The sequence below is a fragment of the Prionailurus viverrinus genome, chromosome D3, assembly GCF_022837055.1.
Source record: "Prionailurus viverrinus isolate Anna chromosome D3, UM_Priviv_1.0, whole genome shotgun sequence".
NCBI lineage: Eukaryota > Metazoa > Chordata > Mammalia > Carnivora > Felidae > Prionailurus > Prionailurus viverrinus.
Window position 1 is genome coordinate 34,000,710 of NC_062572.1, and position 21,192 is coordinate 34,021,901.

The window sequence follows — 21,192 nt, forward strand, 5'->3', positions numbered from 1 at the left end:
TACATTTCAAAGAAATTGCAGACATCAGTTCGCTTCCTCCTAAATACTTCAGCATGCAGATTTTTGTCTACAGATCAGCATTTATTCACAATTTTTTTCTGTTGATGTAAAATTTAGGTTGAAAGAAACACAAATCTTGAGTGCACATTTGCTGAGTTTTGATACATGTGAACACCTGTGTGACCCCATCCCTCACCAAGCTATTCTGCACACATTTTCAACTTCTTGCAGATGTGCTGCTGTGCTGGGAGAGGGGCTGTGGCAGTGCACTGGCCGTTGTGTAGACGGCACAGCACCTCTCCAGCAGTGTAACCATGAAGGTAGGTCCCCGTGAGGCACAGACGAGGCAGCTCCCTGCTGCAGAGAGGTCCAGCCCACAGGGGAGCCCGGGCTCTCATCACACGGCAACTGTCACAGGTGAAAATGTGGCACAGAATAGATTTCTGTCTTAAATACTGTATCTGTGCATTAAAAAATTTAAAGATCTAAGAACTTAAGTGTCTATCAGACACTTTTTAGAAGTGTGAGTGGGCTATTCGGAATTCAATTTGGAAGAGAATTTCTTGCTCTTCTCCTTTTCACATGCAGCATAATTTAACTTAAAATGTTTCTTGTGATTACAGAGCAAAAAAAAAAAAAAAACCCTTATTTTTGCTACTATTTGTTATTACTCATCTGCATAAACCAGAGCGTTTCCAAACACCCTGCCCCCAGCAGGAAGAAACTGGATGTTGAGCCCTCGTGAAAGATTCAACGGTCATCTATGTGCACTGAGTTTCAATTTCGTTTTTATCAAAATGGCCACATAGATCTTAGGATAAGTAAGTGTTATCAAGGTGAACATCTAAAATAACTTTCACTCTAATAAAATACCACTTTGGTGGGGCGCCTGGGTGGCTCGGTCTGTTAAGTGTCCGACTTCGGCTCAGGTCATGATCTCACGGTCCGTGAGTTTGAGCCCTGCGTCGGGCTCTGTGCTGACAGCTCGGAGCCTGGAGCCTGTTTCGGATTCTGTGTCTCCCTCTCTCTCTGCTCCTCCCCTGTTCATGCTCTGTCTCTGTCTCAAAAATAAATAAACGTTAAAAAAAAATAAAAAATAAATAAAAAAAATTACCACTTTGGTTTGATACAGTTATTCTAATAAAATGCCACTTGGAGTTGGTATTTGATGCAAGTTGCCTTTGGTCCTGCTGTTACAGCTTTGGAAGCTGGTCTTAGTCTTTATTTAAAAAAAAAAAATTTTTTTTTAATGTTTATTTATTTTTGAGACAGAGACAGACAGAGCATGAACGGGGGAGGGGCAGAGAGAGAGGGAGACACAGAATCGGAAACAGGCTCCAGGCTCTGAGCCATCAGCCCAGAGCCTGACGCGGGGCTCGAACTCACAGACCGCGAGATCGTGACCTAAGCTGAAGTCAGACGCTTAACCGACTGAGCCACCCAGGCGCCCCTGGCCTTAGTCTTTAAAGTGGGCCCCGGGAGTGTTTCTTGGCACTCACTGAGCCACCGCAAAGGAGCACGGGAGAGAGGTTAAGGGTGTTGCGAGGCTCCTCATTGCTGCTGACCCCCTCTTCACTACTGGCACCTCTCACAGGACACTGTTTCACAAAAGTCCTATTTCTAGAAATAATTGGGGACATACAGCTATAGCAGGAAAAACATTATTATAACACTTTTTTTTTTTTATCATATATAGTTCAAAGGCTTGATCTTCACAGCTTCAAAATGAATCTAACAATATCTACTGAATGGGAAACACCAGAAACTACTGTGATGTGCCGGAAGGGACAGGACTTGGAGCCCCATCTCAGCATCCTCTCTTTATAAGAAGCCTGAAGATTCAATGAGATGATGCAGGGGAACCGACTAGGATCCTCCACTCACGGGAGTAGTTTTCCTGAAAGATTTCAAACATTTGTTTACACATGTGAGATAGTCAGGATCTCTGATCCTGATACCTGGCACAGAGCTTTTGAAACTCTTGTAAATTCCTGAGTGGTAAGAGCACTGGGAGCATTTTCCATTCTAATATTTGGTCATGGGCCCCCGTTCTTAACACTGCGCTCCTAAATCCCTTGTACCTTCCCGTGTGATAGGAGTGTCTTTTGTTTCAATGAGGCGACTCTGGGTGGGCTCCCTGATGGGGCTGGTCACCAGAAGGACCAAGCCATGACTAGAAGCTTGGCTTCAGCTCCTGCCTACCTCATCCTCCAGGAAGGGAAGAGCGGCTGGAGTTAAGGACAGTTCATGCCTACATGGTGAAGCCTCCATAAAAATCCCAAAGTACAAGGTCTGGAGAGGTTGGTGAACACATGCATGTACCGGGAGGGTGACACATCCCAATTCTATGGCAACAGAAGCTCCTGTGCTCGAGACCCTCCCAGACCTCGCCCTGTGCATCTCCTCGTGTGGCTGTCCATGTATATCCTTTATCACTTCCTTTTATTAACCAGTAAATGTAAGTAAGTGACCTTGAGTTCTGTGAGTCGTCAGTAGTAGAGCAGAAGCTATAGATAACCTGGAGACCTATCACTTGAGACTGGCGTCTGAAGTCGGGGGCAGCCTCATGGGACTGAGCCCACAACCTGTGGGATCTGACGCGGTCTCGGGGTAGACAGCATCTGCACTGAGTTAAATTGTAGGACACCCAGCTGGTGTCGTGGGGAATCACTTGGTGTGGGAAAACACCCCACACATCTGCTGTGAGCAGTGTCGTGCGTGTGTATCAGGTGAGTGTGAAAAGGAGACACAGAAGAAGTGCAGGCTTCCTACTCACACAGAAGCCCTGGTGTTAAGCAAGCCCTCTTAAAAATTCCTTCTCAGGACAGGGTTTCCAAACGGGCACGGAAGAAAATGGAAACAACCAGGGGCTGACCGACTGACTCTGGGGTATTTGGTCCATCTACTTTGTCCTGCCACTGACGCCATGCTTCATACCCACAAGAAATGGACTGTACTGCCCATAAAAGGAACGTGTCCAATTCTGCAGATCAAGAAAATGAATCTGACAATACATTTGGCTAGAAACAAAGATCAACATGAGTGTTAAGGATAATGTGTAGGTACTGCCCATAAAAGGAACGTATCCAATTCTGCAGATCAAGAAAATGAATCTGACAATACATTTGGCTAGAAATAAAGATCAACGTGAGTGTTAAGGACAATGTGTAGGTGCACCCAGTTGGTTGATTATATATTCAATGGATTCAACAGGGTGTAGTAACATGGACATTTTAAATTACAGTTTCGTTGACTTGAAGATGACCTCAAAAAAACAGCTTTGGGGCGCCTGGGTGGCACAGTCGATTAAGCGTCCGACTTCAGCCAGGTCACAATCTCGCGGTCCGTGAGTTCGAGCCCCGCGTCAGGTTCTGGGCTGCTGGCTCAGAGCCTGGAGCCTGTTTCCGACTCTGTGTCTCCCTCTCTCTCTGCCCTTCCCCCGTTCATGCTCTGTCTCTCTCTGTCCCAAAAATAAATAAACGTTGAAAAAAAAAATTAAAAAAAAAAACAAAACAGCTTTGCAGCTGAGACTTCATGTTTGCTAATAATTTCCTGATTGTCCTGAAAGCTTAAATCTGGGGACTTGGGAGCCATGAAAACAAAATCAGTCCTAGAGAGTAAATGTGGTCAATGTGGTCAGTGTGGTCCCCAAGACTCCTGAGAGATGGCCAAAGGCAGACAGGGGCATAGCAGAAAATCACTGTACCTTTCTTGCAATTCTTTCCTTTTTTTCTGGAATATTCTCTCCGAGAGTATTCTAAAACCCATTATTCAAATGGATGCACTCCCAGAGGTGCTTATCATGTAAACAATCAGTACAAAGCACTGGGACCTGCACTGAGCAACAGAGTTTCAAGCTACATTAAGCGAAGTCTGATTTTATAAACCTGTTCTAAAGATCCAATTTTCTCTGATTTGCTTTCTCCCAAAATAGCTGTTTCCATGGCTACATAATCACTTATTATTAGGACTTAGAGGAAATGCATTTTGGGGGATAATGCAGGAGAGATTGTCTTTTAATTTTCACAGTGGGAACTGGGCAATTCTGTATAAAATATAATCTCTAGTTATTTGTACGGCTTGCTTGGTGCTTCAAAGACATTCATTTTTACCCAAAGTACAATACTTAATGCTCGGTTATGATGACTGTTCCCACAATCCTCTAGCCAAATCGGTCTGTCCTGGCGTTAGACAGTGCAGCCTGGTTGCCCTGCCTTACCGCAGCCTCTGCTCAGGGATGTGGGTGTGGCCACTGACCGCCCAGGGACAGACAGCAGGTGGGGCCACCATGTGAGCAGGCTGGGATCATGGCCAGACGCAGGCTGTCTCCCTTTTAACAAAGCTGATCTCTCTGCTTCCTCTGGGACCTGGCCTGCAGCTGCAGAGTGGACCTGCCATTAGGAGCAAAGCCAAGCTGAAATGTCCACACAGCAGGAACAGAAGAGCTGGTCCCCACAGCATCTTTGACTCAACAGTGGTTTCCAAGAGAAACTCAGAACAAATTCCCCTCTTTTTGAAGAAGCCTGAGCAAGTTTCTACTCTTTGCATGCCAAATAGCATAATATAGATCATCATAGCTTTTTTTTTTGTTTTTATACCATAGGCACTTTATAATTTGGGGGCTCCCATTTGCTCATATGTGTTTGCAGAACTGGAGTGTGGCATGCATTTGTGATTGACAGAGGTCTTCTAAAAAGTAGGCCTTGTAAGCTCATGTGTAGACTTTCATCTGATGTTGACAAGAGGACCCCTGGCTCATCGAGGAGACTGTTCCCTGGCCAATCTTGACGAGTGTTCCCTTTGCCTTTCCTGCCCTGAATCCCTCCCACCTCCACAATCTTTCTTTTTTTTAGATTCAATATAACCCACATAACATACATTTCATATAACATAGAATTCACCATTTTGATTATACAATTCAGTGGTTTTTAGCACAGTCACAAGGTTGTGCAACTATCAATACTATTCCAGGATATTCCCATTGTCCCCCAAATAAATTCTATACCCAGTAGCAGTCCCTCTCAATTACCCCTTCCCCAGGCCCTTGGCAATCACTAACCTACTTTCTGTTTCTGTGGATTTGCCTGTTCTGGATGTTTCATGTAAACCGAATCGTATCATATGTGCCCTTTTGTGTCTGACTTCTTTCACTTAATAGAATGTCTTCAAGGTTCATTTATGCTGTCTCATGAATCAACGTTTCATTCCTATTTATTCCACATGATATTTTGTTGTGTGATGCATCAGGTTTTGTGCATCACTTGAGGGACAATTGGGTTGTTTGCACTTTTTAGCTATTGTGAGTAATGCTGCCATGAATATCTGTGTGTGAGTTTTTGTGAGGACGTATGTTTTTAATTCTGAGTAAATACCCAGGAGTGGAACTGCCGGCTACCTCTGTGTTTAAGCTTTTAAGGAACCGCCAGACTCTTCCCAGATTCCTCACCGGCAGCTCGGCCTTAACAGAATTTCAGCAGCACTGACAAGCACCTCTTCCCCCAAAATATTCCCAGGGTTTTTGCCACGGAAGAGGTTACTTTAACCGGGCTGAGAATTATTCCCTTCATAACAAGCATGAACGTTCAAAATACAATTCTGCTGAGCCAGGTAACACAGTGACTTCAATTTCCACCAAGATATAAGTTCTATATTTTCTCTGAGCAATTTTAACGAGAGGGAAAAAGAAAATGCGTCAGAACACTGGGGATCTACAAGGGGGAAGAAGGAGGCCACGGAGCCTGAATCCGGGGTAGGGTGCGTATGTTTAAAGGGACAGGCCTGCTTTTCCTATCAGTACCATAGTGAACACCAGGCTCCTGTTTTGCTAACTTATTTATTTCAAATAGCCCCTACTGAGCAGCGACTTAATGAAACAATATTCACCGAAGGGCTGGGCATTTAAGGATGAATAAGACACATTCCTTGAGGAATTAAAAGGTGGGTTGGACAAGATGACCTGAGGATCATCGTCCCAGGGATTTCCTGAGATCATGTCCCTTCATTGTTTTGATGCTGAAATGTCTTTTTTTTTATTGGAGGGATGGGCATGGCTGATAAAGGCAGCTTCTGTTCCTTTTTTTTAAAAAAAATTTTTTTTTCTTAATGTTTTTATTTATTTTTGAGACAGAGAGAGACAGAGCATGAGCAGGGAAGGGGCAGAGAGAGAAAGACACACACAGAATCGGAAGCAGGCTTCAGATTCTGAGCCATCAGCACAGAGCCCGATGCGGGGCTCGAACTCACAGACTGTGAGATCATGACTGTGAGATCATGACCTGGGCCGAAGTTGGACGCTCAACCGACTGAGCCACCCAGGCACCCCAGCTTCTGTTCCTTAAAATCTAATTTGGCAGCATGAAATTTGGTAGCTGTATGTTGGGTCTAACCAATGTTATTGAAATATTCCTTGTATTTTAAATCCCTCACCCCCACCTCAAAACCTGAGTTTAGACGAAAAGCAACAGCTATTAAGAGACAAAGGGTGGGGCGCCTGGGTGGCTCAGTCGGTTAAGCGTCCGACTTCAGCCAGGTCACGATCTCGAGGTCCGTGAGTTCGAGCCCCGCGTCAGGTTCTGGGCTGCTGGCTCAGAGCCTGGAGCCTGTTTCCGATTCTGTGTCTCCCTCTCTCTCTGCCCCTCCCCCGTTCATGCTCTGTCTCTCTCTGTCCCAAAAATAAATAAAAACGTTGGGAAAAAAAAATTAAAAAAAAAAAAAAGAGACAAAGGGTATTGATCCGTCTGGATTCCCACATGCATTAAAATAGATAAAGGAAGCAATGTTGGAGAAGTTAGGATTAGTGAGGTCTAGAGGGGGAATCGCTTCCTGTGATTCTGCCAGGCCCCGAGTCAAGAAAGCATAATGAAGCACTGGTGCCTCATTCCTGACGAGCCTGGAGTCTTGACCTCACGCACAAGCACTTTGTGCCATGGCTCTCAGTAATCTGAAAGGACGGGACTGAAGGTCGTGGCTGTGTGCCACCTGTTTCTCGGAAACTGTGATCTTAAGTGCCTTAGTTTACCTCTCTGGACTTCAGCTTCCATGCTGGTGACAAAACATCAGGAGCTTATGTGGGGCTCACCCATGTGCCAAGCACCATTTAGAGGACTTTGGTATATACCTATTTAATCCTATGGGAACTGAATGAGAATGGGACCCATGTCTGTTCCCATGAGTCTCACAGAGTCTCACACAATGGTCGGTGGCAGAGCTGAGATCTGAATCCTGCCTCTTGTCAAGGCTCTACTTCTTCCTTTTAAAAAAATTATATTTGCATATTTTACCTTAAATTAAGTCATGATTTTTATTCCTGGAGTAGTAGAAGACTAAGTTGTCTGTGTCTCTTTAAAAAAAATTAAATGTTTATTTTTGAGAAAGAGAGAGAGAGACAGAGCGCGAGAGGGGGGATGGGCAGAGAGAGAGAGAGAGAGAGGGAGACACAGAATCTGAAGCAGGCTCCAGGCTCTGAGCTGTCAGCACAGAGCCCCATGCAGGGCTCGAGCTCACGGACCGCAAGATCATGACCTGAGCTGAAGGTGGACGCTTCACCAACTGAGCCACCCGGGCGCCCCAGTTTCTCTTTTTTTTAAGAAAGAGAAATTCCTAACTTGACACTGAGTAGCACTGTGGTGTTTGCTCATGATGTCCCTGCTCAAGAAATACGGGAAAACGATGATAAAGCACATATTCACATCAACTTTAAATGCCAACGTATGTGAATTTTAAAATTATTTTGAGCTGTGCTTGAAATTCCCATTGCTAGCATTGACTTCAGATAGTCTTTCCATCTGTCTAACACTGCCATGGCCTTTACATGACTCTGAGATGATATGTTCGAGAAAGAGCGAGTGAGAGCTGGAAGGAAAGATAGAGGCCCTTTGGGAAGTGGAGTGCCTCCTGAGACCCTCCCAGGGTGAGTCCGAGCTCCCCTGGGAAGCTTGCCCCACTCCACACCCAAATCTAAACCAGTCTAAACGTACCACACGACTTGAGAAAAACCACAGTGATGTATTCACCAATGTAAACTAAGTGGCACACCAATTTGAAAAGGGAATGTTGATTTAAGGCAGGACTTGAAGAAGAGGAATTTTAAATACTTTTCTAGTTCATGAAAAATTTCAATCAGTGAAGGGTTTCTTTAGTATATACAGTGGAGGGTCATTAATGCTCACCTCAGGGTGTATGCAACAGGTGTGTGCCATGCCGAGACCGCTCCCTAGATGTACCTGCTGCTCACCAAATGCTTGAGGACCACCTGCTTGTGGACTGTGGTGGGGGGTGAGCCAGTTCTTGGTCATCGTAAGAAGGAAGTTATGTAAAGTGTAACGCCATCAATCCTCCCCCATCTCAACCCCAAGATCCTCTTCCGTCCTCTAAAGGACTCCCTCTCCATCTACTTCTCAGATGTGGTTTTAGGCTCCTCCTCTTCCTGAAACCAACCTCTGAGGATTGAATTTCCATGTCCAGGACCCTCTCCTCTATATACCCTGCCAGTCTCAATTGTGAGCTCCAGGCTCCTGCTTCATCTTTCCCCTCGGTTATTGCCTTTGGGATCGCTAACTTAATTTCTTCAAACCGGCGCTCGATACTGTCCCCTCTCCTCCCATAATACATCCCAGGTTCCTCCATCTCAATAAATGGCACCATGACCTATCCTGTTGTCATCCTTGATCCCCACTTTCCTCCACCTCCTGCATTCTGACCCACCATCTAGATCTGCCCGTTTGTGCCCCAGGGCTTGCCTCCACGACCCGAGGCATCCCACTCGGGTCCTTGTTTCCTCTTTTAATTCTCCACACAGCAGTCAGAGTGACCCTGACAACGTCACTTACTGAGTCGACTTTCACTCACTGCATTTGGAGGAAAATCCAAGTTCCTTGGCATGACCTTGGCACTTGGCTCCACTGACCTCTCTCATCTGTTTATGGCTACTCTTCCATTACCCATCTGCCTTCAGACTGGCTTCCCGTCCCTGTCTGGGACACACCCAGCACCTCTCCTTGGGCCCTTTTTATTGGTTTCTCTCAGTGTCCGTCACAAGATGATGCTGCCTGAACTCCTATGGGCGGCCACACAACTACCCTCTCCTTGAAATCAGTATTCAGGGCGTAGCTCCATTGGTGGGTAATAAATATTGTGAATTCCCAGATTGTATGCTCATGAAATCTCTTCCACACTTATGAAGTTTTAGAGTTTACAGACTTAAAATGTAAAAGCACTCATTTCTTGCTGCCCCAAGAGTTATATAAAACAACTTTAAATACAGTTTTTATCAAAATAGCAAACATATCTAGAGCTTCTTGATTAACATTCTTCTCAGGCCCGTTATTGACTAACAGATATAGAATGAGGCTAAAATAGCAAAATGAAATAGGAAAATGAGCATTTCAGGGAAAAACAGTGAGCCAGCCTAGGCACCAGTATTTTCCTTCCTTCTTTCTTTCTTTCTTTTTTTTTTTAAGTTTCTTTATTTCTGAGAGAGGGAGAGAGAAGAGAGAGAGAGCGCGCGCACACAAGCATGAGTGGGGGAGGAGCAGAGAGAGGGAGACACAGAATCCAAAGCAGGCTCCAGGCTCCAAGCTATCAGCACAGAGTCTGATGCGGGGCTTGAACTCGCAAACTGTGAGATCATGACCTGAGCCGAAGTCGGATGCTTACCCAACTGAGCCACCCAGGCGCCCCCCCTTTCCTTATTTCTTGTTTCTCTTCTTACATTTTTTTCATCAAGTCTTTACTTACTATATTAATTACCACCTACTTTCAAGGTTCTAGTCTACTTCTGACTGTATAAGATGATCACTTAGTACTTTAAGTGAGAGCTTGGGCACAACTGCAGATGTCGATATTTTATTTATTAGTATTTTTTTTTTTTTTTTTTTTTTTTTTTTAAATTTTTTTTTTTTTCAACATTTATTTATTTTTGGGACAGAGAGAGACAGAGCATGAACGGGGGAGGGGCAGAGAGAGAGGGAGACACAGAATCGGAAGCAGGCTCCAGGCTCTGAGCCGTCAGCCCAGAGCCCGATGCGGGGCTCGAACTCACGGACCGCGAGATCGTGACCTGGCTGAAGTCGGACGCTCAACCAACTGTGCCACCCAGGCGCCCCTATTTATTAGTATTTTTAAAAAATGTTTTATTTATTTTTGAGAGAGAGAATGTGAGCAGGGGAGGGGCAGAGAGAGAGGGGGGCAGAGGATCCGAAGCGGGCTCTGCACTGACAGCAGAGAGCCTGATGTGGGGCTCGAACTCACGAACCATGACATCATGACCTGAGCCAAAGTCACATGCTCAATGGACTGTGCCACCTAGGTGCCCTGATATTATTTTAAAATTTAATTTGGGGGCCCTGCTCCAAAATGAATATATAACAGTGAATATCTAAGTGCAGTCTAATTTATGGAAATACCTGTAATTTTATAGAAAGCAAAAAAATGAACAGAACTAAAAACACTGATCAGGGTAAAATGAATACACCTGCTTCTGATTCCTATTGGGTTTTTAGTTTTCCATCCACCCAATGTGTGCCACTTTAAAAGCTGATTTCTGTAGTAAGATGTTAATGCTTTGTTCCTGGCACTGAAGAGACATCATCGACCCTGGGAGGGCAGCGAACTGTGGGTGCAAGGGGAGCTTCAGACAGGCCAGGCCTTGATCAGAAGCTGACTTACTATTGTGCGCAGTCTATCAGCTGGTATTCGTTGGACCTCTCAAAGCACGCCTTCACGCCTTCATCGTCCCAAAGCTTCTTCACGTGATCAAAGAATTCCTAAAATCGGAAAAAGTTACAAAGAAGAAAGCACATGTGTTATCATCTTTTCAAAAGGTAAAAGTAAAAAGAAACTGCCAAAACAATTTTTGCAGGTAGCGCATGAACCGTTTTCTTTGAGGGAGTCGATGTTACACGCCATATACACCACACAGGGCTTGCGATCAGCGTGACGAAAACATGCACCTCTGTGATCATCGCTCACATCAACAGGTCACACATTCTTGTTGTTCCAGGAAGTTCCCCCAAATGAAAATTACAAGTCAAAAGTAATTTTCTGGCATTCACCAACTATACATACGACAGCCATTTTAAGAATAATTTTAAGGTTTTTAGTACTTAGTCACCTGTCTAGTGGTAATGCCACTTCAGCAATGAAAAATCATGCCTATTACAATGATAAGTTTGTGTTAACTGCTGAGCCATGATTAGGAATGGGCCTGACTGAACAGATGGGTCAAATTCGGCCCAGAAGCATTAGGTACACCAGAAGGAAACCTTTAAAATTTCACTCTTCGGGGATGCTAATTCACCGCTTTTTGGCATTTTTTAAAACTGTGAGTTAAATGTTGAACTGTGATTTTGGTTCCCTCAAGCCCATGTGAGCGCAAAGCTCAACTTCATCCATTACGGCAAGGAGCACCCTCCCTGAAAAGGAGGCCAAGAACTTTCCTTCTCTCGAAGTAAGAGGTGGCTTTATGAATTCTTATTTCCAAAATTACCCAAATTAAATTAGCAGTGCTATGGAACCAAATGACAACACATCAGCTGCTAAATATAAAAGAAGTTATGTAAAATTTCACAAACCCGTTCATTAGCATATTTATATCCCTTCCCACATCAGTCATCAGCCCTTCCCGGCAGCCCTAGGCAGCACCCAATTCCATCTCTGATCTGCACGAAAGGGTCTGGGACTTCTGATGCCTTATGTTCACTGTGGCTGCCATGTTCTCTAAGAATCAGCATTGATTTTTTGGAGAAAAAAAAAAAATAACGGGCTGGTTCTTTTGTTGGAGATTCACAATTCCTTACAAGGGCGGATCCAAGTACTGTGGGGGCCTCTTTGAAAAAAGAAGATAAAATCATGAGTACGCAATTCAGTACAAAACCCTAGAAGGGGCAGTAGGACTGAGGGGCCCTGAGCTTAAGCTTCATGAGGTTCTGACTGCCTAGAATCAGGAACAATCTTTAAAGGTTTGCCACATCTTTACACGTGTCATCTGTCTGGCTGCCTGTTGTCATTAACAAATCCAAACTATCCACAGCTGACAACGAAGGGGAACTCCATATGAAGGAGAGATGCTGAACCTCTCAATTTTTATCTCCCTCGATTTGTGGTTCCTTCTGGTGTCTCCCACCACTGCTGTTGTCACTCCACTGACGGAGTTTTTATCAGTATCCTTAGAATTTTTTTTTCATTCTAAGAGCCATATGAAGACACACACACACACACCCCAAATGAAAACTACTCTACTTGATATTGTCAAGACGGTCTGGTCTTGGAAGACAGTGATAACTCCCATGTCATGGTGCTATTCGGAGTTAAGCCCCATCTCTCTCCCCCTCCTGCAAACCCCAAGTGCAACAGTCGCTTGAATAAAGTTCCTGACTGTCTTTATCAAGTGTCAGAATCATTTTTTTCTGTCAGCAGTCTGAGCTGAAGCCTCTGAGACAGAATTACAAAGCAGTGCTTGCATCACGAACCAAGATACAGGATTTCTGAGGTCCGTGTTCATAGCAGTAGCAGAACAGGAATCGCGGGCACTGTGGTTTTAAAGCCGATGATCTGGACAACACCAGATGAACACAAAAACAAGTCTCTTTGTTTCAGCTTCCTAATTGGTGACCAAAGATGTCGGACTAGAACAGAGCTAGAGATCGACATAGAGCCTGGATTCTCCATGTTTACTTTTATTTTTTTTAACGTTTGTCCATTTTTGAGAGACAGAGTGAGAGCAGGGGGAGGAACAGACAGAGAGGGAGACACAGCAGGCTCCAGGCTCCGAGCTGTCAGCACAGAGCCCGACTCGGGGCTTGAACTCACCAACCACAAGACCGTGGCCGGAGCTGAAGTCAGCCACTTAACTAACTGAGCCACCCAGGCACCCCACTCCATGTTTACTTCTAAGGGGTTCTAAAAACCTCATGGAAAATTCCAGAGCCGCTACTGCTGTTGCTTCTGCCTTTTAGTAGGGAACATTTCAAACTTACAAAAGGAGAGAGAAGAATTCCCCAGGCCTCTCATTCCTCAGCCTCCACGTTGATCAACACATGGCCAATTCTCTCTCTCTCTCTTTTAGTAACTCATGGCTTTCCCCCCACATTTCCTATTTTGCAGCACATCTCTTACATCGTATCATTTTATTTCAACATTGTTTCTAACAGATAAAGGCTCTTAAAGGTCATAGCCACAGTACCACTATCTCCATGAAAAATATCACAACAAATAAAGAAATGATTCTGTAACATCATTATTCAGTCAGCCAATTCAGCTTCTTCAGCTATATTTAAACAGTTGTCCAGAGCCAGGCTAGAATTTTCACGTGTTTGCTAAACCAACTGGGAAATAAATATGAGGAATAATTTTGGTATGCCTCCATTAGCAACTAAGATGAACAGTATTAAATAAAAATAATTTCAGTGTTGTGCGTGTGTGTGTCTGTGTCTGAAAAAAGAAGGATGATTCACAGAGAAATGTAATTTGCTTTTGACAACTAAGAATATGTAGAAGTTGAGAGCATAAGAAGAAAATTCTTGGGGCACCTGGGTGGCTCAGTTGGCTGAGTGTTCGACTCTTGGTTTTGGCTCAGGTCATGAGCTCACGGTCATGAGATCAAGCCCCCACGGGGGTGGGGGTGGGGGTGGGGGGTCTATGCTGACAGCATGGAGCCTGCTTGGGATTTTCTCTCTTTCTCTCTTCAAAAATAAATAAATAAACTTAAAAAAAGAAAATGACGGACATTTCTTAATTTTCTTCTGTATTACTGAACAAAAATTGCCTTGTGATCTTCATATATTTAGCAACTGAAATACACATTTATGTTATTCTTATTTAAAGGGATTTGACATAGCATAACCTATAAACTTATCAAGTCACTGAGTTGTACAGCTGAAACTAATGTCACATTGTGTGTCAATGCTCCTCACATTTAAAAAAAATAAAATAAAAAAAAATCCAAAGGGGTTTGAGTTGTGTTATAGAAACTAAAAACCAGGGGCGCCTGGGTGGCTTAGTCGGTTGAGCATCCGACTTCGGCGGCTCAGGTCATGATCTCCCGGTTTGTGAGTTCAAGCCCCGTGTTGGGCTCTGTGCTGACAGCTCAGAGCCTGGAGCCTGCTTCAGATTCTGTGTCCCGCTCTCTCTCTGCCCCACCCCTGCTTGTACTCTGTCTCTCTCTTTCAAAAATAAATAAACATTAAAAAAAAAGAAAAAAAAAGAAAGTAAAAATCATACACACACAGGTCTTGAAGGAGAGCTTTCACATGTGGCGTGGATGGAACCCCTCCCTGGGTTGAGTGTAAAGATGTTCTTCATGCTCACTACCTAATATCCCTTCTAAGACGACTACGGAAAATCTCTCTCCAATATTAGTATCGGGAATACTTTTTCTGCATCTCTCAAAGCCGCTTTTTATATTTTATTATTAATTTTTAATCACAGGGACCTTCTGGCTCTTGGGCTGTTTTCATTTAGGTCACTGAGTTGACCGCACGAAAGCGCTGAGGTTCTGTTCTGGGGTCAGTCTTCATGCGTGTCAAGTCATGATCTCATGGTTCTTGAGTTCGAGCCCTGAGTTGGGTTCTCTGCTGTCAGCACGGACCCTCCGTGGGATGCTCTCTCCCCCTCTCTCTGCCCCCTCCTCTCTCTCAAGAATAAATAAAGATTAAAAAAAAGAGGTCATACCTAGTATTTACTGAGTGCCTTGTGTGTTCTCGGCAGTATTCCAAGAGCCTTATATACAAGGTCTCCAAGCCTCACGCTTTGGATTCTAACTCCACTTTCGGTTCCGCGTAACTTACTCTCCTGATCCTAACTTCCTTCTCCTGCGTTTTCACATATTTCATTACCTTGTATTACAACTTTGTAAGCAGCACTAAATCCTTTCCGGAACAAGCTGAAGCACAAACAAATGTTTGCTGGATCTTTCTATGGGAACACAGTGGATAATGTCCACCACCACAATCGAACGGACCTTAGGAATAGGCAGTGGGAAGGTCAGAAGCCCTTTATTTACATGGGATTTTCTACAGCTCAAGTTGAGGTCTGATTCATTTAAAATACACACACTCAATTTTATCCCTTGGCTAACAGAAAGACTGAATAGGTTTTTGTCATTTGTTTTTTCAGATATATCTGGTGGATATCATGCCTGCCGACACTATCGTTCTGTTATTCGTAATCTCTGTCCGTCCTCAAATCTAATTCAATACAGTATGTCTAAAATTCTATTGAGAAACAGCTTTTAGAAACTATGTTAAAAGAAAAGCCAAACATTAAATCACTAGCAGTCCCCTCATCCATGTCCTATGACCCACCCTGGGCAGCAATCTCAGCAGGTTACCACGTATAAAAAGAGGTCCTGCTGGGGAACCTGGGTGGCTCCGTCGGTTAAGCCTCTGACTTCTGCTCAAGTCATGATCTCATGGTTCATGAGTTCGAGCCCTGAGGTGGGCTCTCCACTGTCAGCACGGAGCCTCCTTGGGATGCTCTCTCCCTCTCTCTCTGCCCCCTCCTCTCTCTCAAGAATAAATAAAGATTAAAAAAAAAGAGGTCATACCTAGTATTTACTGAGTGCCTTGTGTGTTCTAGGCAGTATTCTAAGGGCCTTATATACAAGCTCTCATCAGAGACACCCCTGCCATGTAGGTGATTCCATTCCCATTTACTGAGGACAGAATGAGTTGATTACGGATACTTGATACTTGCTCAAGCTCTCTTGGCTAGGAAGTGGTTGACCCTGGATTCCAAAGCCTGCTCTGAGGCCAGCTGGCTTCCTTCTCCTTTGCTGGAATGGCTGCTCCCAGTGAGGGCAAACGCAAATGTACAACGTACCCCACACTCGTCTATTTTTTTCTCCTTTAGGACAGCCTACTTTAACTATTCTTAGAATCATTTTTAACAGCTTTTGAGGTATACTATACATACTACAAAATTCACCCATTTACTTACAAAGTCGTGCAACCACCAACGCAATCAAGTTTTAGAACGCCTCCATCATCTCCTCACCCCTCTCTGGTGCCAAGCTCCGCCCCAACCCCGGGTCTCAGACACCGTTCATCTACTTCTGTCTCCACAGCTTTACCTTTTCTAGAAATTTCATATAGATGCAATCACCTTGTCTTTTTGTGTCTGGTTTCTTTGACTCAGCGTGATTATTTTTGAGATTCACCCATTTTGTTATGTATATTTTAGCAGTCTGTTCCTTCTTAAAAATTGCTGAGTTCTACGCCATTGTATGGATATACCTTGTTTTGTTTATTCATTCACCAGTTGATGGTCATTTGGGTTATTTCCAGCTCTTGACTGTTATGAATAGTGCCATTAGGAATATCTGTGTACCAGACTGGGTTGATAGCCAGAGTGGATTATATGGTAGGTGTTTAACTTAAAAATTTTTTGTGAATGTTTATTTATTTTTGAGAGAGAGAGAGAGAGACAGACAGACAGACTGTGAGTGGGGGAGGGGCAGAGAGAGAGGGAGACACAGAATCTGAAGCAGGCTCCAGGCTCTGAGCTGTCAGCACAGAGCCCAACGCAGGGCTCAAACTCACGAACTGCACCGAAGTCAGATGCCCAACCGACTGAGCCACCCAGGTGCCCCGGTAGGTGTTTAACTTTAAGAAACTGATGCACTGGGACACCGGGTGGCTCAGTCGGTTAAGTGTCTCACTCTTGATTTTGGCTCAGGTCATGATCTCACAGTCGTGAGATCCGCGTGGGGCTCTGCACTGGGCCACAGAGCCTGCTTAAGATTCTCTCTCTCCCTCTGCTCTTCCCCCAGTTGCATGTGTGCTGTCTTTCAAAAACAAAACAAAACCAAAAAAACCCCCAACAGCATCCCCCCCCAACCTGCTGCATTGTTTTCCAAAGTGGCTATTCCACTTTACATTGTCAAGAGGTCAGTATCTAGGGGTTCTAGTTTCGCCACATGGTCTCCCATGCTTGCTTCTGTCAGTCTTTTTAATTTGAATTACTCTGGTGAGTGTGCAATGGCATCTAATTGTGGCTTCAGTTTGCATTTCCCTGACGACCAATGAGTTTGAGCATCTTTTCATGTGATTGCTAGCAACTTGCGTATCTTCTTTTTGAGTGTCTGTTCAAAAATTTTGCCCACTTAAAAAAAAACTGGGTTGTATGCCTTCTTAGTATGGAGTTTTATTTCTTTTACAAGAATAAGGGATTTAAAAAATTGTCTGGATTTAAGTCTTTTGTCAGCTCTAGGTTTTGCAAATATTTCCTCCTAAAGTGGCACTTGCATTTTCATTTTCTAAGTGTCTTTTGATGAGCAAAGTTTTAAATTTTCTGATGCCCAGTGAATCAATTTTATCCTTTTAGCATTTATGCTTTTTTTGTGTGTTCTAAGAAATCTTTTCCTAACCCAAAGTAAAAAAAAAAATATATATATATATGTATATATATATATATATATATACATATATATATATATATTTCCCCCAAGTTTTCTTCTGTAAGTTTTAGAGTCATAGTTCTTACGTTTAGGTCTATGATTCATTTGAGTTAATTTTTGAGTATGGTGTGAGGAAAGGGTCAAGTTTCATTTTTTTTCCATATGGGTATCCAGCTTCCCCAGCATATTTATTGCAAAGAACCTTCCCCACTGACTTACTTTGGTACCTTTGTTGAGATAGACTATATACATGTGGGTCTATTCCTGGACTCTCAATTCTGTATCACACTGAACTGTATGTCCCTTCTTTCGCCAACAATACACTGTCTCGATTGCTGCAACATGTAGTAAGTCTTAAAATTAGTAGTGTGAACTCCTCCAGCTTCACTTTTCTTTTTCAACATCATTTTGGCTGTTCTAGGTCTTTTGAATTTCCACATACATTTTGGAATTAGCTTGTCAATTTCTATAAAAATCCTGCTGGTATTTTGATTGAGATTGCATTGAATATATAGTTCACTTAAGGGAGAAGTGTTCTAATCCATGAACATGATGTGTTTATTTATGTCTTATTTAAATTCTTTTGTAATTTACTGGGTATAGAGCTTTCATATCATTTGTTAAATTTTTTCCTCTATAGATTTCTTGGATGTTATTTAAAAAATTTTTGTTAACATTTATTCATTTTTGAGAGATAGAGAGAGACAGAGCATGAGCATGGGAGGGGCAGAGAGAGGGAGACACAGAATCTGAAGCAGGCTCCAGGGTCTGAGCTCAGCACAGGGCCTGACACGGGGCTTGAACTCACGAACTGCGAGATCATGACCTGAGACAAAGTTGGACACTCAACTGATTGAGCCACCCAGGTGCTCCACTTGGATGTTATTTTAAATGTACAGGTTTTTAAAATTTCATTTTTGGATTTCTTTTTCATTGCTAGTATGTAGAAATACAATTGGTTTCTGTATATGATCTTATAGCCTGCAACCTTGTTAATCTCACCTGTAAGTTTTAGGCGCTTCAAAGTGCAGCTGTGTATAGAAACAGCCGCATGGCTCTGGTCTCTCCTCTCTCTTCCTAAAGTGTGACCCATTAGGCAGAATCATACCCTGGAGCAGAATCAGAATTCTCTGTGGTTCCAAGTACAAAGTGCTGAGCCTAGGGGACTTCACTCCCTGCTGTGGCCATGTTTCATGGCTTTTGCTGCTCTTAAACACTTTTTTTTTTTTTTTTTTTTTAAAGATACGCTAAGGGGCGCTTGGGTGGCTCAGTTGGTTAAGTGTCTGACTTTGGCTCAGGTCATGATCTCGTGGTTTGTGAGTTCAAGCCCCACGTTGGGGTCTGTGCTGACAGCTCAAAGCCTTGAGCCTGCTTCAAATTCTGTGCTTCCTTCTCTCTCTGCTCCCCGCCCCCTGCTCACACTCTGTCTCTTTCTAAAATAAATAAACATTAAAAAAGTTTTTTAAAAAGATACACTAAGATTTGTCTAGGGATTTTACTTTTATTTCCAAATTATAATCTCACAAAACAACTGCGGTAAGTATAAAGTTTTAGTTAATCAGATCCACGAACCATAGCAGAGAATTAAATAAATCGACCTCATAGTGATGAGAACATAAAATTCCTCAAGTATTTCTTTCTCCACAAACTTAATTTTTGAGCTTTTGATTTCCCCTTCATAACACTCCCACTCTTATACCTAAGAGTCTCTCTGTAAAATCCTAATTCTCTGAGAAAATTGTGCACTTGGAGAATGTCTAAGAGACTCATCAGAGAAACTTATTTGTGTGGGAACAGAAATAAAATAATTAGGTATTTTCGTTAGGGATAAAAGACTCAAAGAATCACGACTTTAGTCACTGCTTCCAGACAATTCTCTATCAAGTTTTCTGACACAAGTTCTCGTTGGAACATAATTACATAACCCTTTAAGGTATTATTCTTGGTCTTCTTAGTCACTCTGAATTCTTTGTTTTTTGTGCTGAGAGGCAACATGAAAGGAGGACCCCTCCTCTTTGGGAAGAAAGTGAGATTTAAAGTAAATGTCTTTAAAAGTGTGTTTGCTCTATTTCTGCTGGCAACAATTACAGAATTAGACACACATTTCTTTGAGAAAGTTTTAGTGTAAAACATACTAACTGTATCTAATAAGGAATCAGAAAATACTCATGGTTTGAGCATGGATTTTTGTACTGGAGTGCCTGGGATCAAATCCCAGCGACTGAGACTCAGTTTCCTTTTCTGCTCCACAGGACACAACAGTTCTTCTGGGCAGAGGTTGGCTGGGACAGGTCAGTATCTGGGGAACAGGAGGTGCACGTGTGAGGGGTGAGGGCAGGAAGGAGACGAAGTAAGGTGGCTGGAAAGACAAAATGAGACGTGGGATGGGGTGTCGTGGGGGGGCCAATTCTGACTCAAGACAGCCAAGAGAGTGATGACCAACAGCGTGAGGTGCCGGTGAATGGTGAGGGTCCGGGAGAGTCCTTTGACACAGGACAGCACAGAACACAGCGCAGTGTTTCTGTAAGAATGGGGCAAGAGCCGTCAGATTCCAACAGGCCGAGAGGGAAACACACGGCGAGGAAACAGAAGTCACGGGTAGGCTCCAGAATGGAGTTCTAGAAACATCTACCACACACTTGCTGGTACAAGGCATTACACCAGGCGCTGGTGTGGGAAAGAGAGGGCTCGGGATTTCAGAACATAAGGAGAGGGATGAGCTGGGTCACCAGCACAAGGCAGGTGATGGTGCGGCTGTGCAAAGAACCAAGAGCAGTGCTTAACTTCCCACCCAGTGCTTCTGATCCTGGATTTACCCTAGACTTCCAGAAGGGCCCCCAACCCCTCCCCTCCCCGCCCCCCCCCCCCCCCCCCCCCAGCCAATGTGGCTTGTCCAGATTTACCCATTTAACAGCTGGGGAGGGAATGAAGCTGGTTGAATACTGTGTAAGATTACTAGAAGGAAGGAAAGAAAAGGGTGAAGGGTGTTTACATAAGAATGTGTGCTACAACTTGGGAAATGTGCCTTCATGGCCTTGTGCTGCAAACTGAGCTTCCGAGTCCTTTGCACAGGGGTAGGGTGCCTGCCAGTGACCTCAAGGACCAACAGCTCTCCCCCGCAACAGAAACAGGGTGCAGCCAGGAGCTGCCATGGGGGCAGCTACGTGTGTACCCGGACCCTAAAGTTAGCTGACGGTGTCCTGAGTGGGCAAGAACACAATCACGCGGGGTTTTATCATGGGAAACGTGGGGCCCCGCAGCTCTGCTGGGTGGACCAGTCAGAGCGCTCTCTGGGAGGTGACAAACAGCCACCAGAAACTTCGGGACCTCGCACTACATTGGAGGCATTGGTGATTCAAATTTCTATGTAGATATAAAAGAAGGTATTTCAAAGGCAACCACGGAGCTCCTTGGCGATTCTGCAGCAGCTGCCAATCTGACAACAGACAACCGACATAAAAGGGAAGGAAAACTGTCCCCAAACCCCAAACACCGTGCGTGTTTGTGCAAGATCGTCTTTCGGATTTCTTCCATTTCGGGGACTCTATGATTTTAAGTGTTGTGTTTTTCCTCTTTCTTTTTATTTCTTATGCACCAGTTTTACTGGGATATAATTCACACACCATACAATTCACCCATTTAAAGTGTACAATTCAATGGTTTTCAGTATACTCGTAGAGTTGTGCAGCCATCTCGACAATTGCTTTTGGAACGTGACCTCTCCCCACCCCCCGAAGTCCTGTACTGTCAGCAGTCACCCCCCACGTTCCTCCCCCCCAGCCTGTGGCAATCACTGATCT

General features: G+C 43.9%; 1 protein-coding gene across 6 annotated transcripts in view; it reads right to left on the reverse strand.

The window, feature by feature from the left end:
- The window catches only part of GNAL (G protein subunit alpha L), a 153,043-nt gene that overhangs the window by 31,560 nt on the left and 100,291 nt on the right, over positions 1 to 21,192 (reverse strand). For all 6 annotated transcript variants that reach the window (XM_047827270.1, XM_047827274.1, XM_047827272.1 and 3 more), the window contains one exon: positions 10,666 to 10,763. In XM_047827270.1, the coding sequence (XP_047683226.1) occupies positions 10,666 to 10,763 (98 nt within the window). The remainder of the gene's footprint in view (positions 1 to 10,665; positions 10,764 to 21,192) is intronic.